This window comes from Leucopleurus acutus (genome assembly GCF_964270905.1).
Source record: "Leucopleurus acutus genome assembly, chromosome: 2".
NCBI lineage: Eukaryota > Metazoa > Chordata > Mammalia > Artiodactyla > Delphinidae > Leucopleurus > Leucopleurus acutus.
Window position 1 is genome coordinate 57,136,754 of NC_139143.1, and position 16,211 is coordinate 57,152,964.

The 16,211-nt window shown below is 35.2% G+C and overlaps 1 protein-coding gene across 1 annotated transcript in view; it reads right to left on the reverse strand.

Annotated features, from left to right (window-relative positions):
* The window catches only part of XPR1 (xenotropic and polytropic retrovirus receptor 1), a 196,422-nt gene that overhangs the window by 47,419 nt on the left and 132,792 nt on the right, over positions 1 to 16,211 (reverse strand). The window contains exons 6-9 of the mRNA XM_082834431.1: positions 16,017 to 16,100; positions 11,491 to 11,572; positions 1,866 to 2,056; positions 1,475 to 1,654 (exon numbers count right to left, since the gene is read on the reverse strand). Of these exons, the coding sequence (XP_082690557.1) occupies positions 1,475 to 1,654; positions 1,866 to 2,056; positions 11,491 to 11,572; positions 16,017 to 16,100 (537 nt within the window). The remainder of the gene's footprint in view (positions 1 to 1,474; positions 1,655 to 1,865; positions 2,057 to 11,490; positions 11,573 to 16,016; positions 16,101 to 16,211) is intronic.

The window sequence follows — 16,211 nt, forward strand, 5'->3', positions numbered from 1 at the left end:
ACAATCGCAAAATAAGAAAGGTAATCTAATATTGTTGTACTAACTGGAAATGATTTATTTTTAGTATAAATTTCAAGAGAAAAAACTGGCTCAATTTTTTCTTTTGTCTTAAATTAAAAAAAAATCTAAAAAGCATGTTTTCTAGATGATGACAAAACACATTAAAGGTGATGGTATAACTTATGACTTATTAAAACATGCTTGAACATCTAAGTTCCACACTCAGAATTCAAACTCAAAATTAGGCCTAGTAGTGCTATACTTTAAGGGAATGATTTGCTTCCTTGTTTGCTTATTTATTTATTTATATTGAATGAAGTTGGTGGAAAAGAGGGAGATTCTCAGTTTGTGATAAAAATCCTAGTGGAAGAAAGAAGAAATACCAATAAATGAACAATTAACTTTGGGGGGAAAAAAAATCAAGATTTGGGCCATTTTCTTTTTCAGATTGCTATAAATACCTGCCTACATTGGAACATAGGCTGCTTTTATTTGTTGACTGCTTACTATGTTTTTTTAATTGGAAGGTCATATTTTATTTCTTCAGATTGTAAAAATTTAGTTAATGCTAAAGAGAGCATATTGCTAAGAACAACAACAAAAATTATCCTAAACCTAAGGGGCATACAAAAGGAAAAAGAAATTAAAACTATAGTTTTCAAGGCAATATACTTTATAAGGTGAAAAAAAAGTGAGACGATAATTATGAGAATTCTGGAAGTCTGTGGAGATTGGTCAATTTAATTACTAACCATCACTCTACTGTTAGTTGTAATTTGTAATCTAAGAAATAATTATACGAAAGCATTCCCAATTGATTTTCAAAATAGAGCTGGTTAAATTTGGAAGTAAGCAGAAGTTCCTTTCCAGAGCAATCTACAATATCCCAAAAAATATAGTTACCATTTTTGCAGGAAATTCTATATCCTAATGCTGAGACTGCTTGATTTTGAGATTAAGAAATAGGTAAAGTGGAAGAAGAAATGGAATTTATAAAGTCAATTTCTCAAATTAAACTTGGTGATCTGACAAGATATTCCTACTGCTTTTAGAGAACCAATATTTCATAAAATAAAAATGTTTGATTGACTACTTATAGCAATTTAACAGGAAAGTAATAGTTTTACCACTTAAAAAAAGGGAAAATTCTACATGTTATCACAGTTGATTAATCTTTAAAGTAATTAATTATGAATTATTAATTTGCAAAGTCATTTCAATATCTCGACACTTCATATTCCATTTTGGAGGAAAAAATGCATGAGTGCTTTTCCTAGGGCCACTGTTACTGCACAACATCAGGTGTACCCGCCATACTGCATTCTTTGCCCCTGGAGCTGGGGTACCACTCATTTAGACTACAATGTGAACATGCCTTCTGAAGTTGTGCAATACAGGAGTTTTGTTTTCATTCTGGAGGAAGCCAATGACCAATATACCACTCTAAAAATGATACACAAATTTCTGGACTTACCAGCAGTTTAAGCAGCCAAAACCGGGATTTATAATAGAAAGTTTTGGTGGGGTTGATGAGAAAGAAAACCATAAACCCATAAAGGACAAGTGGGTACACATATGTGGGGATGACACTAACTGGAGCAAAGAAGCATGCCAGAAGGCTCAGGCACCACAATATCCCGAGGAATCCAGCAATCTGATAAAGGATGGGAAAGACAAAAAGAAAGAAAATTATTTTTATCTCTACCATTACTTAAAAAATCTTTAATAAAACAGAGGTAAGAAAAATGTTTAATTATTACATCAACAATCCTCTTCAAATAGAAAATAGATTTTAGTACCCACTAAACCAGCTATATGGCTAATGTAAACTATATCCATGGGATTTTATGTCTTGCTTTGATTACCTCAAAGAGATGCTGATGAGACAAATTGCTTCTCGGATTAAGTTCAAAGATGAGCACATGATTTACTCCAGCCTGTCTCCAACCATACGTGTTGATGCCCAGTAGAAAAAGGAATTCAATCAGAAGAAAGCCACCGCGATAGATTCTTATCAAGGGCCAAATACTTCTATCTGTTTCAAGTTTAAATACAGCTGAAAGAATATCAACTAATTGGTTAGTTAGAAAATTTATAATGTCTCCATTAATTGTCTTTCTCTTAATTCTCAAGGATATAACCCTGGCATAAGAATTTTTAATAAATAAAACGTAAACCTAGGTTATCTCAAGAGTCTGATAAACTTGCTTAGAGGTTCTTTCTCTTCTTCATTTCACTCTGCAAAATTCCACCAGAAAAATTTTCCTAAAATTTGACTTTCAGCATATTAGTCCATGGTGAAATAATTTAGAACTATCAGATCAGTTCTGTCAGCTGGGGATTTCTGGCATGACACAACTTCTTTGGCTTTGTTTTGTCCATCACTGAATTGGATATAGTAATGCCTAGCTCACAGTGTTACTATGAAAATTATAAGGAAGAGTATATATGAAAGCAATGTGAAAATTGAAATGTCATATAAATGACAACAATTAGTATTTATAGAATGCTTACTATGTGCTAAAGATTGTATTTTTACATATAACAATTCATCTAATCTTCACAATGGCTCTGTGAGTTAAAAACTATTATCTCCATTTGATTGATGAGAAAACTACAGCAGAGAGGTTAAGTAATTTGCTCAGGTTTACCAAGCTAGGATAAAGCAGAGCCAGGATTTTAACTCAGACAGTTTTGCTCCAAAGCCCGTACTCTTAATTACTACATTCAATTGCTCATATGCCCATACAAACGTTCAGTATCACTACTATCCTATAGATCGCCAATAATTATAACATTCAAACGTTTCGGCCTCGCAATTCAAGTTCTTCACAATCTAATCTCCAATTAAGTTTCCCAAACTTATAGTGCCCCTAAATTCTTATTTCCTGATAAATTTTATTATCCTTTTAACAAACTCATTTTGCTTATGTTGTCCCCTGTACCGAAAATGGCCTTGCTCTTTCTTTTGACCAATTCTATTTCTACTTATTACTTAAGAACCAGATTCTCATCTGTTCATAAATTTATTGAATCAATATGTTTCATTTTGAGCCTATTCTGTGCCAAACATTTCAATTTGACTACCAATTTCTCAATTTTCCAAATAACTATAAAATTTACTGTTAGCACCACTCATTTGAAATTTAATTATATACATCTTATATACTTAAATAACCATTTATTATTTATCTTTGTATTCTCTATAGCACATAGCACATTTAATAATTTAAAAATAACAAGGTAGAGAAAGCCTTTGCTTTGGAGTCAAATACTACAGACCAGATTTCAAATCCTAGCTTTACTAGGGCAAATTATTAAATTTTTCTAAGTCTCAGTTTCTTTGTTGGTCAATGGGGAGAATATCTATTCTCGTAAGTTTGTTAAGAAGATTAAATCTGAACAATATAAACTACATGCCGAAAACAGTACGTTTGGCCCATTTTTGAATATTCAGTATATATCAGTTTCTTTTTACTTGAAGAAAATTCATTTTTTCATTAATTTGACAAATATTTATTGGGTGCCCATTATGTGTGACACCATTCTAAAAGCTGGAGATTCAGTAATGAACAACAGACAAAATACCTGTCTTCAGGCAACTTCTATTCTGTATAATGTCAGATAGTGAGATAAGTATTTTGAAGGAAAAAAAGTAAAGAGATAAAGAATGTTAGGTGCTATTTTCGGTAGGGTGGTCAAGAAAACTTCTCAGAAGATGACATTTGCAGGAACCTTAAGGAAATAGAGACTCAATCATGTGACTCTCTGGAGGAACAGGGCTCCAAGTAGAGGAAAAGTACAAAGGGCCTTAAGATAGGTATAAGCCTTGTGTAGTCCAGGAACAGGAAGAAGGCCAGGGCACTATGACTGGAATGAATGAGAGGTAAAGTGGCAAAAAGTTACCTACAGGCAGATCAGGTAGGACTTTGTCAAGACTTAAGCTTTTACTCAGATGTATAAAGCCAATGAAAGGTTTTTCACATAATTGGTATGACCAGATTAATAATTTTAAAGGACTACTCTAGCTGTCATGTGAAGAACAGACTGCAAAGGAACAAGTATGGTAGCAAGAAGATTAGTTAGGAGGTTGAAAATAAAAAAATATATATATGGTCTTACATCCTGATTCCCAACCAAAGACCACATATATATTATAACAGTCAGGAAACAAAAATAATAAGTATAAATCCCAAAGAATACACAATTAAACTACTAGAGCTAATAAAATCAACAAAGTTGCAGAGTACAAGATCAACACAAAGGGACTTCCCTGGGGGCACAGTGGTTAAGAATCCTCCTGTCAATGCAGGGGACACGCGTTCGAGCCCTGGTCCAGGAAGATCCCACATGCTATGGAGCAACTAAGCCTGTGTGCCACAACTACTGAGCCTGTGCTCTAGAGCCTGAGAGCCACAACTACTGAGCCCGTGTGCCACAACTATTGAAGCCCGTACGCCTAGAGCCTGTGATCCGCAATAAGAGAAGCCACCACAATGAGAAGCCCAAGCACTGTAACGAAGAGTAGCCCCCACTCGCCGCAACTAGAGAAAGCCCGCATGTAGCAATGAAGACCCAACGCAGCCAAAAAAAAAAAAAAAAAAAGATCAACACACAAAATTCAGTTGTCCTTATATAAACCACCAATGAACAATCTGAAATGAAATTAAGAAAACAATTCCAATTACAACAGCAAACAAAAGAAGAGAACACCAAGGAATAAATCTAACCAAGGAGGTGAAAGACTTGTACATTGAAAATTACAAAACACTGCTGAAAGAAATCCCATGTTCATGGATTGGAAGACTTGTTCAAATGGCAATGTTACCCAAAGTATTCTACAGATTCAATACAATCCATATAAAAATTCTAATGGCCTTTTTTTGCAGAAATGTCAAATCGATACTTAAATTCATATGGAATTGTAAGAGGCCCCAGACAGCCAAAACAATATTGAAAAAAGAACAAAGTTGGAGAACTCACAATTTATGATTTCAAACTGTACTACAAAATAGTGTGGTACTGGCATAAAAAAAGATATATAGACAAATGGAATAGATTGAGAGGTCAGAAATAAACTTATACATCTATGGCTGATGGATTTTCAATAAGAGAACCAAGACTATTCAATGAAAAAGAATATTCTCTTCAACAAATGGTGCTGAGACATTTGGATACTCACATGCAAAAGAATGAAGTTGAATCCATACTTCACAGCATGTACAAAAATTAGTTCAAAATGAATCAATGAGCTAAATATAAGAGCTAAAACCATAAAACTCTTGGAAGAAAATATAAGGGTAAACCTTCAGGACCTTGGATTTGGCAATGGAAGTCTTAGATATGACACCAAAAGCATGAATAACACAACAACAAAAACAGATAAACTGGATTTCACCAAGTTAAAAAATTTTGTGCATCAAAGGACATTATCAAGAAAGTAAAATGACAATCTATAGAATGGGAGAAAATATTTGCAAATTATATATCTGATAAGGGTCTAGTATTCAGAATATATAAAGAACTCTAGTAACTTAGCTATAAGAAGACAACTCAATTTAAAGATGGGCAAAGACTTGGGTAGATATTTTTCCAAAGAAAATATACATATAGCCAATAAGCACATGAAAAGATGGTCAATGTCATTAGAAAAATGCAAATCAAAACCATAACAAGATACTACTTCAAACCCACTAGGATGGCTATAATTAAGAAAAAAAAAAGGGAAATCACAAGTGTTGATGGGAATGTGGAGAAAATGGAACCCTCATAAATTGCTGGTGGAAACAGAAAATGATGGCGCCTCTGTGGAAAACAATTTGGTGGTACCTCAGAAGGTTAAAAAGCATTATCATATAATTAAGCAATTCCAATCCTAGGTATATATCTGAAAAAACTGAAAATGGGTACCCAAACAAATCCACGTATATGCATGTTCACAACAGCAAAACTCACATTAGCCAAAAGGTAGAAACAACACAGCATAGTTATATTCAGTCTTGGTGATACTACCAAACAGTTCTCCAAAGTACTATAGCCACTTCCACTCATTCACTTTCATATCTTCATGGTATTCCATTGTATAGGGGTAATGTCATTTATTTTCTTAAACAGTTCCTGATAGACATTTGAGCTGTTCCTAGGATTTTGCTATTATAAACAAAATAGTGGTGAATACCCCCCTTTCATATATGTCTTTGCACCCATGTACAAGTATGTTTATAAGATAAACTTTTAGAAATAAAATTGCTTAATCAAAGTGATTGTACTAAAAAATTTTTACATATGCTGCCAAATTATCCTCTAAAGAGACTGTGACAATTAATACTTTACCACTAGTGTATGAGTGCTTGCTATTTCACACTCTTATATGCACTTTTTTTTTACTTATTTATTTTTTTTGCGGTACGCGGGCCTCACTGTTGTGGCCTCTCCCGTTGCGGAGCACAGGCTCCAGACGCGCAGGCTCAGCGGCCATGGCTCATGGGCCCTGCTGCTCCGCCGCATGTGGGATCTTCCCGGACCGGGACACAAACCCGTGTCCCCTGCATCGGCCGGTGGACTCTCAACCACTGCGCCACCAGGGAAGCCCCTTATACGCACTTAAAAAAAAAAATTTATTGGAATATAGTTGATTTACAATGTTGTGCTACTTTCTGCTGTACAGCAAAGTGAATCAGTTATACATATACACATATCCACTCTTTTTAAGATTCTTTTCCCATATAGGTCATTACAGAGTATTGAGTAGAGTTCCCTGTTCTATACAGTAGGTACTTATTAGCTATCTATTTTATATATAGTAGGGTGTACATGTCAATCCCCCCCGGTAACCATAAGATTGTTTTCTACATCTGTAACTCTATTTCTGTTTTGTAAATAAGTTCATTTGTACCAATTTTTTAGATTTCACATACAAGCAATATCATACAATATTTGTCCTTCTCTGTCTGACTTCACTCAGTATGACAATCTTTAGGTCCATCCGTGTTATTGCAAATGGCATTATTTCATTCTTTTTTTATGGCTGAGTAATATTCCATTGTATATATATGTACCACATCTTCTTTACCCATTTCTCTGTTGATGGACATTAGGTTGCTTCCATGTCCTGGCTATTGTAAATAGTGCTGCAATGAACATTGGGGTGCATGTATCTTTTCTAATTATGGTTTTCTCTGTGTATATGCCCAGGAGTAGGATTGCTGGATCATATGGTAGCTCTTTTTTCAGTTTTTAAGGAACCTCCATACTGTTCTCCATAGTGGCTGTACCAATTTACATTCCCACCAACAATGTAGAAGTGTTCCCTTATAGGCAGTTTAAATGGTCAAACTCTTGTCTTTGTCAAACCAGAAAGTGAAATATGATATATTATTATTATATCAATTAAGTACAGGTTACTAGGAAACTATAAGAACAAGTTTCAAAAAATCTGAACAGGTAACTTTTCATCTTCATAACACTAAATATCTGGAATATGTGAATTTCAGACAAATTATTAAATATCAGGTCATGTCCCCTTGAGAAACCATAGCAATTATGCACATTATTATTATTATTATTTTTGCAGTACGCGGGCCTCTCACTGTTGTGGCCTCTCCCGTTGCGGAGCACAGGCTCCGGACGCGCAGGCTCAGTGGCCATGGCTCACGGGCCCAGCCGCTCTGTGGCACGTGGGATCTTCCCGGACCAGGGCATGAACCCGTGTCCCCTGCATCGGCAGGTGGACTCTCAACCAATGCGCCACCAGAGAAGCCCACACACATTATTTTTTTTAATGTGAATGTTTGAAAAAAAAGAATCATGATTGTACATGCATTACTACTGCTGTGTTTCTCTCTCAATTTTCAACTCTGTTATCATTTACACAACCACTGGGAGATAAATAAGGATAGACAGCTGGCTTTAACTGTATTTACCCTGCCTCCCCCCATAGACACACAAAGATTAAACAAAGACGGGTTCTGAGGTGAGAGAACATAAATACGCAACACTAAATGCATAAAGCACACACATTAGAAAATAAATCAGATCGTCTCACAAAAATGTAGGCTATACATACGAAAGAAAACAAAACCCCAACTTGCCCCTGAATTTAAGAAAACTTCATTTCAATTCATTCACCTAAAAAGAATGAAGTTTATTTATCTATTCTTATGTCTTATTTAACGATGGTGATGACGATAACACCATGCTCATCTTGGAAAGAAAAGAAAAAATTTCACACACAGATGAGTAAAGTCTTCCCTGATGCTCTCATTTGAAAGTAATCACTTGTTCTCTTGAGCTGCTTAGAAAACACTTCTATTTTGTAGTGTATTATTATTGTTTTAATATATCTTAATCTCCCTCGTGTAATAAGCTTCATAAGGAAAGGAATTCTCTTATCTATCTTTAGACTCAAGATTATCAAGCATAATCATAGATACATAAAATTTACTTGTTGAATGAATTCTAATACAACCCTGTTCTTGTAAGGTATTAAGCTCATTTAACAAATGAGGAAATTGTTTCAGAGAAGTTAAGTCATGTCTTTAAAGCCAAAACAATTAAGAAACAGTTGAGCTGGGACTGCAACCAGGCAAGGCCTTTTGTAGATAAGTCAGTGTTCTTTCCATAACAGCTAGCTTGATAATCTAGGGCTGGGCCTTTTATTGTAGTATTTCCATGCATTCTATATAAGTAAACTGAATTCATCCCTGAAGACACAGAGCTAGATTTAAATATGAACATAAAGTATACCAATATTAAAACATGAGCTTACAGTAGACAATAACACAGTTAATTTTTAGTAAAATTGGTGGGAAGGAGAACTCTAAACATACAAATGAAAATACACTGTTAATACGTAAAGTTCACACACTATCTAAAAGCCATTACAACCTGGGCTATAATTTCATAATATGCAATTTGACAATCTTAATTAAGAAGAATGTTTATGAGGAATAATGAATTCAGTAAATTACTTCTTGAACATCTATATGTCTGGCACTGCGTTAGGAACTTGAAATACAAAAGTGAAAAATACATAGTCCCTGGAATCGAGAATAGTTTAAGTGTGACAGTGATATAAACCTTCCTTGTTCAAGCAGCATTATAATTACTAAAAGTCCAAAACAGATTATAATGGATATTTATACAATAACATCTATTTCTAAGTCATTTTCTGTGCAGACTTCACTGAACAGAATTTAATCCTTTATTAATGACTCACAGTTATTATAAGCACAAATACACAGACTCTTTTTTTTAAAAATAAGTTTATTTATTTTTATTTATTTTTGGCTGCATTGGGTCTTCATTGCTGCGTGCAGGCTTTCTCTAGTTGTGGCGAGTGGGGTCTACTCTTTGTTGAGGTGCAAGGGCTTCTCATTGCGGTAGCTTCTCTTGTGGAGCACGAGCTCTAGGCATGCGGGCTTCAGTAGTTGTGGCACGTGGGCTCAGTAGTTGTGGTTTGCGGGCTCTAGAGCACAGGCTCAGTAGTTGTGGCGCACGGGCTTAGATGCTCCGTGGCATGTGGGATCCTCCCGGACCAGGGCTCGAACCCATGTCCCCCTGCATTGGCAGGCGGATTCTTAACCACTACACCACCAGGGAAGCCCCAAGTACACAAACTCTTGGGGTATACCAGGATTATCTGCCCTTAAAGTAAAAGCCCTCAAATTCAAGAATCTTTGAGATATGTGTTTTTTTGCTGTTTGTGTGTTTTCTGTATATCATTTAATTTCATCTCTGTCCTTCTCTTCCATCCACTCAAACTTCAACCAACATTTTTTGAACCCTGCTATATCCCAGGCAATGTTTTAGGTGCTGGAGATACAATGGTGAACAGGAGAGACAAAAGCCAAGGCATTAAGGAATTTATATTCCAATGGGAAAGCAGATAATATCAAACAAAATATGTCACAAGTGCGCCAAAGAAAACTAATGTAGGCTAAAGGGATAGAACAGGCTATTTTAGGGTAGGCTGATCAGGGAAGGCCTTACTAAGGAGGTGGCATTTGAGTAGAGACTACATGAAGTGAGGGAGTAAGCTATGTAGACATCTTGGGGAAGGGCCTTTTAGGCAATTGAAAGGGCTCATAGATGGGAATGAGCTTGGTGTGTTCAAGGAATAGTAACAAAACAAATGTGGATGGAAACAGTGAAACCAAGTGAAACTGAGTGTGGGGAGGATGACAGAATATGAAGTTAGAAAGGCCCAAAGGGATGAGATCTTGCATACCATAGTAGGAACTTTCAATTTTATTGTAAGAGAAGCCATTTAATGGATTTTGAAGAGGAGAGTGACGTGATCTAACTTGCATCAAAAAGACACTGGTGACTATAGAGAGGCAAGAGTGGCTGTATGGAGACAAATTCAGGAGGCTGCTGCAGTGTACTAAGAAAGAAATGGTTGCTAGACAAGGATGGCACTGGCGGAGGTGGTCAGATTCAGAGCATGTTTTGAAGACAGAGCAACAGGATTTGCTGATGGACTGGAGATGAGGTATGAGGGAAAAGAGAGGCTAAAGGTTTCTGGCCTGAGAAACTGATGAGAGGTGATGCTATATGGAAGAGAAAGCATATTTAGTGATAAAATAAATTTGTTCACATAAGTTTAAGATGCCTATTAGACATCTAAGTAACCAATTAGATATCATTCAGAGGAAACAGTATATAATTTGGGAGTTATTAGCATATAGATGATATTTATAGCCATAGGCTTCAATAAGATTGCCTAGCTAGGAAATGAATGTAGACAGAGAAAGATCTGAGGACTGAACCCAGTGGTACTTCCTAACATTTAGATGCCAAAAGAAAGCTAGAAAGGAGTCTGGGAAAAAACTGCCAGCAAAGTTTAATAAGAAAACCAGCAGAGTGTGGTTTCCCATCAAAATCAACTGAAGAGTTTCAAGAAGGAATGATCCACAATGTCAAAATGCTGCTGAGAGGTAAGTCAAATTCTGTTGGGAGGTTTAGTAAGATTATGCCTCCCTTGTTGTTACATCATTTCTTGATGTTGGGAATGTACTTGTTTCTAGCAATTCCTCCTACCTCTTTACAATTTTTAACTGCTATAGAATAGAATATTATATAATTAATTTTCTTAAAATTATATGCAAAGTAATTGTAAATAGGTTCTGGAAAGGATGTGAGAGAGTCTCCAAAAAGCAAAGTAAATGACCTTAGTGCATAAATTTTGTAAAATCTTATTTACTCTCATCTGTGATCAAGGGAGCTGAGGTTATTGATAACTAAACGCTGAAAATGATGGAGAATAAGGAGTCACAATCTAGCAATGTTTAAAGGGATAATTATATCCAAAGGGGAAAACAAACCAAAATAACCAACACCCACCCTCCCATCATTTATAAAAACAAAAAACTTAGCCCTGACAGATTTCTCTTTCAGTAGCTTTGGTAGTTTGGTAGTAACTTTGGTAGAGGGACAGAATATGACATAAGCAGATTAGTAATAATTTAATTCAAAATTTAAACTACTCACCGGCAAGCACAAGGGTAATATTCAGTACAATGAATATTCCACAAAATAGGCCAACTCTAAAAGTAGTCCATGCTGGTGCAGGCTGTGGACAGAAAAATAGCATTTTGAGTAAAGGGCAAAATATTGAATACATTTAGTATATGGTGTAATAAATTAGCACTATAAGCCTCAAAGTTCTACCATGAACATATTTTATGATCTGAAGTTTTGTAAATCTGGACCAGGGAATCATCCTTCATTATCCAATAATACTAGAATTGAAGTGCCAGTTTATTCTAATTATTTTACAGAAATCTGTGTCACTAAATAAAGAGAATTAGAATCTCAGGCATCAAATTATATATATACTGAGTTTTATTATAGGAGAGATTAAAGTGCAATTTCACTTTTACAGTGTGTACATATTTAAATTTTGTCAGTATTACTCAATTAGAGTTCACATATTTGGTACTATATAATTAGAGACAATGATAAAAATAAGAATACTCATTTTCTGAGTACTTACAGTATTATATTGCAGTACCTTAAAGTGAATTTTTAAACATACACTCATGTCAGAATCTCCAGGATGGGGGCTTTCCTGGTGGCACAGTGTTAAGAATCCGCCTGCCAATGCAGGGGACACCGGTTTGAGCCCTGGTCTTGGAAGAATCTACGTGCCATGGAGCAACTAAGCCCGTGTGCCACAACTACTGAGCCTGTGCTCTAGAGCTCTCACACCACAACTACTGAAGCCCACACCCCCTAGGGCCTTCATGCCACAACTACTGAGCCCACGTGCTGCAACTACTGAAGCCCACATGCCTAGAGCCCGTGCTCCGCAACAAGAGAAGCCATTGCAATAAGAAGCCCACACACCGCAATGAAGAGTAGTCCCTGATTGCCCCAACTGGAGAAAGCCCACATACAGCAACAAAGACCCAATGCACCCAAAAAAAAAGAAAAAGAATCTCCAGGATGTGTACATGCAAAAATTATTTTTCTCTATTATAAATGTAATTTTAAATTTAGAAAATAATAAAAAGAAATCTACTGCTTTCCAAAATAAATAAAAGAGAGTGCCTGATACTTTAAACATAAATAGATGAGAAATATGGAGAAATGATCTTATCAATTTAAATATTTGCTATGAATGTTATAAGAGAAATTGTAGTAGGTGATATTACATTTAAGATTCTTCAAATGTTTTCTAAAAACCTTTAAATGAAAAAAAACACTGAGACTTCCTCTGACTTATTATTCATCAGTAATAGATAACTCTATATTAGTTTAGGACTGAAAGCATTCAGAAGGAAGATGGTCATTTGTCTTTTTCAAAAAAAAATTTTTTAATTGTGTAATTTATCATATTTACAAAAGGATGTGTGTGTGTGTGTGTATACACACACATATACATATAAATAATGTATTTGGACTATTAGAGACAATAATAAAAGGTACCGAAACCTATCACCCATCTTTAGAAGAGCACATTTCCATTTCTTTGAAATCCTTACCCCTTCCAGATCCAAAATCCTTCCCTCCTCACCAGAGATAACCATTTCCATGTTTTCTTTAGCTCTATCCCTTCTACATGCAGTCCTAAAGACTTAATTTTTCAAAATTAATTTCCTTATTTTTAACAGCTTTATTGAAATATAACTGACATACAATGAACTGCACATATTTAAAGTATAAAATTTGCGTCTTTCCTCTCTGGATGCTTTTAAGATTTTTCTTTAATTTTCAAGCAGTGTGACTATAATATGCCTGTGTTTTTTTGCGGTATGCGGGTCTCTCACTGTTGTGGCCTCTCCCGTTGTGGAGCACAGGCTCCGGATGCGCAGGCTCAGCGGCCATGGCTCACGGGCCTAGCCGCTCCGCGGCACGTGGGATCTTCCCAGACCGGGGCATGAACCTGTGTCCCCTGCATTGGCAGGTGGACTCTCAACCACTGTGCCACCAGGGAAGCCTCATGTGTGTTTTTTTTAAACTGTTTTTCTGACTAAATTGACATACAATAAACTGTACATATTTAAGGTGTACAAAATCTGATATTTTGACATATGTAAACGCCTATGAAACTATCACCATAACCAAGGCAATGAACATTGTCTATCATCCCCAAGAGTTTCCTTTTGGCCTTCTGTAATTCTTTTCCTCTTACCACATCCCATCCCACCTCCAGGCAACTGCAAACCTGCTTTCTGCCACTATATGTTAGTTGGCATTTTCCAGAGTCTTAGGTAAACAAAACCATAATATATATATTCTTTTTTGGTCTGGCTTATTTTTTCAGAATAATTATTTTGAGATGCATCATGTTGTTCCATATATCAAGGTTTATTTTTTTTATTGCTGAGTAGTATTCCATTGTATGGATATACCACATTGTTTACCTATTCACCTACTGACAGACATTTGGGTTGTTACCAGTTCTAGGCTATTATGAATAAAGCTGCTATGAACGTCTGTTTTTATATGAACATATGCTTCATTTGTCTTGGGTAAATACTAAGGAGTGTAATGGCTAGATCTCACTGCAGGTGAAGGTTTAACTTTTTAAGAAACTGCCAAATTCTTTTCCAGTGTGGTTACATCATTTTATACTCCACCAGCAGCATATGCGATATCAGAGTTCTTGGTCCTCCAAGATTCAGTATGTCAATCTTTTTAATTTCAGTCATCCTAATAGGTGTGTGTTATCCCATTGTGGTTTTAATTTGCATTTCCCTATTAATGATACTAAGCATCTATTCACATGCTTATCTGCCACCGAGACATCTTTGGTTAAGATCTTCTGACGATTTTTAAGTTGGGTTGTTTGTTTTCTTATTATTGAGTACTAGAGTTCTTTATATGTTCTGGGTACAAGTCTTTTATCAGATATATTTTTAAAATATTTTCTCCTAGTCTGTTGCTTTTCATTCTCTTAACGTTGTCTTTTGAAGAGCAGGAGTTTTTAATCTTGGTGAAGTGCTTTTGGTGTCATTTCTAAAAAATCTTTGCATAACCCAAAGTCACCAGGACTTTCTCCTATATTTTCTTCAATAATTTGTAGTTTTAGGTTTTCATTTAGGTCAATGGTACATGTAAAATTAATTTCTATACATGGTATGAACAATGTATGGAAGTTGTGCGTTTGGTTTTTTTTTTTAGCATATGAAAGCCAATTGCTCCAGCCCCATTTGTTGAAAAGACTATCTTTTCTCCAGTGAACTGCCTTTGCATATTTATTGAAAATTAATTGTTCATATATTTATTGGTCTACTTTTGGATTCTCTATTCTGTTCCATTAATCTATTTGCCTATCCTGACACTAATAACACACTGTCTTGATTACCATAGCTTTAATAAGATTGATACCACATAGTGTTAATCCTTCAACTTAGTTGTTCCAAAGTTGTTCTGGCTATTCTTGGTCCTTTGTACTTCCATATAAATTTAAAAATTTGCTTAATAATTATTTTTTAAAAGCCCTGTTGAGATTTTGAGTTAGTTTGTGTTGTATCTATGAATCCATTTAGGAAGAAATGATATTTTAAAAATACTGGGTTTTCTAACTTCTCTCATGTATCTGTCTTCTTTAATTTCTCAGTAGTGTTTTATAGTTTTCAATGTAAAAGTATTGCACATCTTTTGTCAGATTTAACCCTAAATATCTATGTATTGATCTTGTATTCTGCAACCTTGCTAATAAAGTCAGTAATTAGCTCTAGTAGCTATTCTATAGAGTCACTGGATTTTCTAAATAGGTCATTATGTCATCGGCAAAGAAAAAACAAACGAAACAAACCCCACCAGTTTTACCTCTTTCTTTCTAATCTAAATGCCTTTTATTTCTTTTTCTTACCTTACTACACTGGCCATAATCTCCAGTAATATGCTGAATAGAAGTGGTAAGAGTGAATACACTTGTCCCTAGTTAGGGAGAAAGCATTCAGTGTTTCATCATTAAGTATGATATTAGTTTTAGGTTTTTCATAAATACCTTTTATTGGGATGAGGAAGATCTTTCTGTTATTCATTTCCATTCCATTCTGGTCACAGAACATATTTGCTATGATTTAAATCCTTTTAAATTTACTGAGATTTAGTTTATGACACCGAAGATATCACTTAAATGTCTTTTGGTATAACTAGTATGTAGATATCATTTAACAAATGCTTTTTTAGGCACAACGATTGCGTTTTAGAGGAAAGTATGTAGTAGCCCAGACTATCTGAAGCCCTCCCACTCCCATATCATCAGATAAATATCTCATCTTAATCATTTGGTCAGACGAAGTTAGCGTGTCAGTAAGAATAAACAAGAGAAGTAGTACAGGATAAGAAGAGAAAGGTGGGAAGACATTACAATTTATTATGAAGTGAGATCTGGCAACTAATTTTTTAAAGTGAAAATAGCAATAGTAATAAACACTTATAAACTTTGGCTGAAACCTTTTTTAAAGTAATGAAACTAGTATATTTTATCAGCTAACAGATCATGTTGATTATTAAATAGGTAAAATGAACCAACCAAACAACTGGAAACAAATACGAACCTGAGCAGCTCCCAAAGGGGGAACACGTAAACGCTTCATAGCTTTTTGTCTGTCACCATCTTCAAGTTCATTGGTCACTACAGCCTAAAAGACACATTGTTAACTTTTGACACAGGTTATACTGAACTTGAGTATTGCATAAATAATTCTGAATCATTTATACATATGGTATTCTGATAACCCCCAGTGAATATA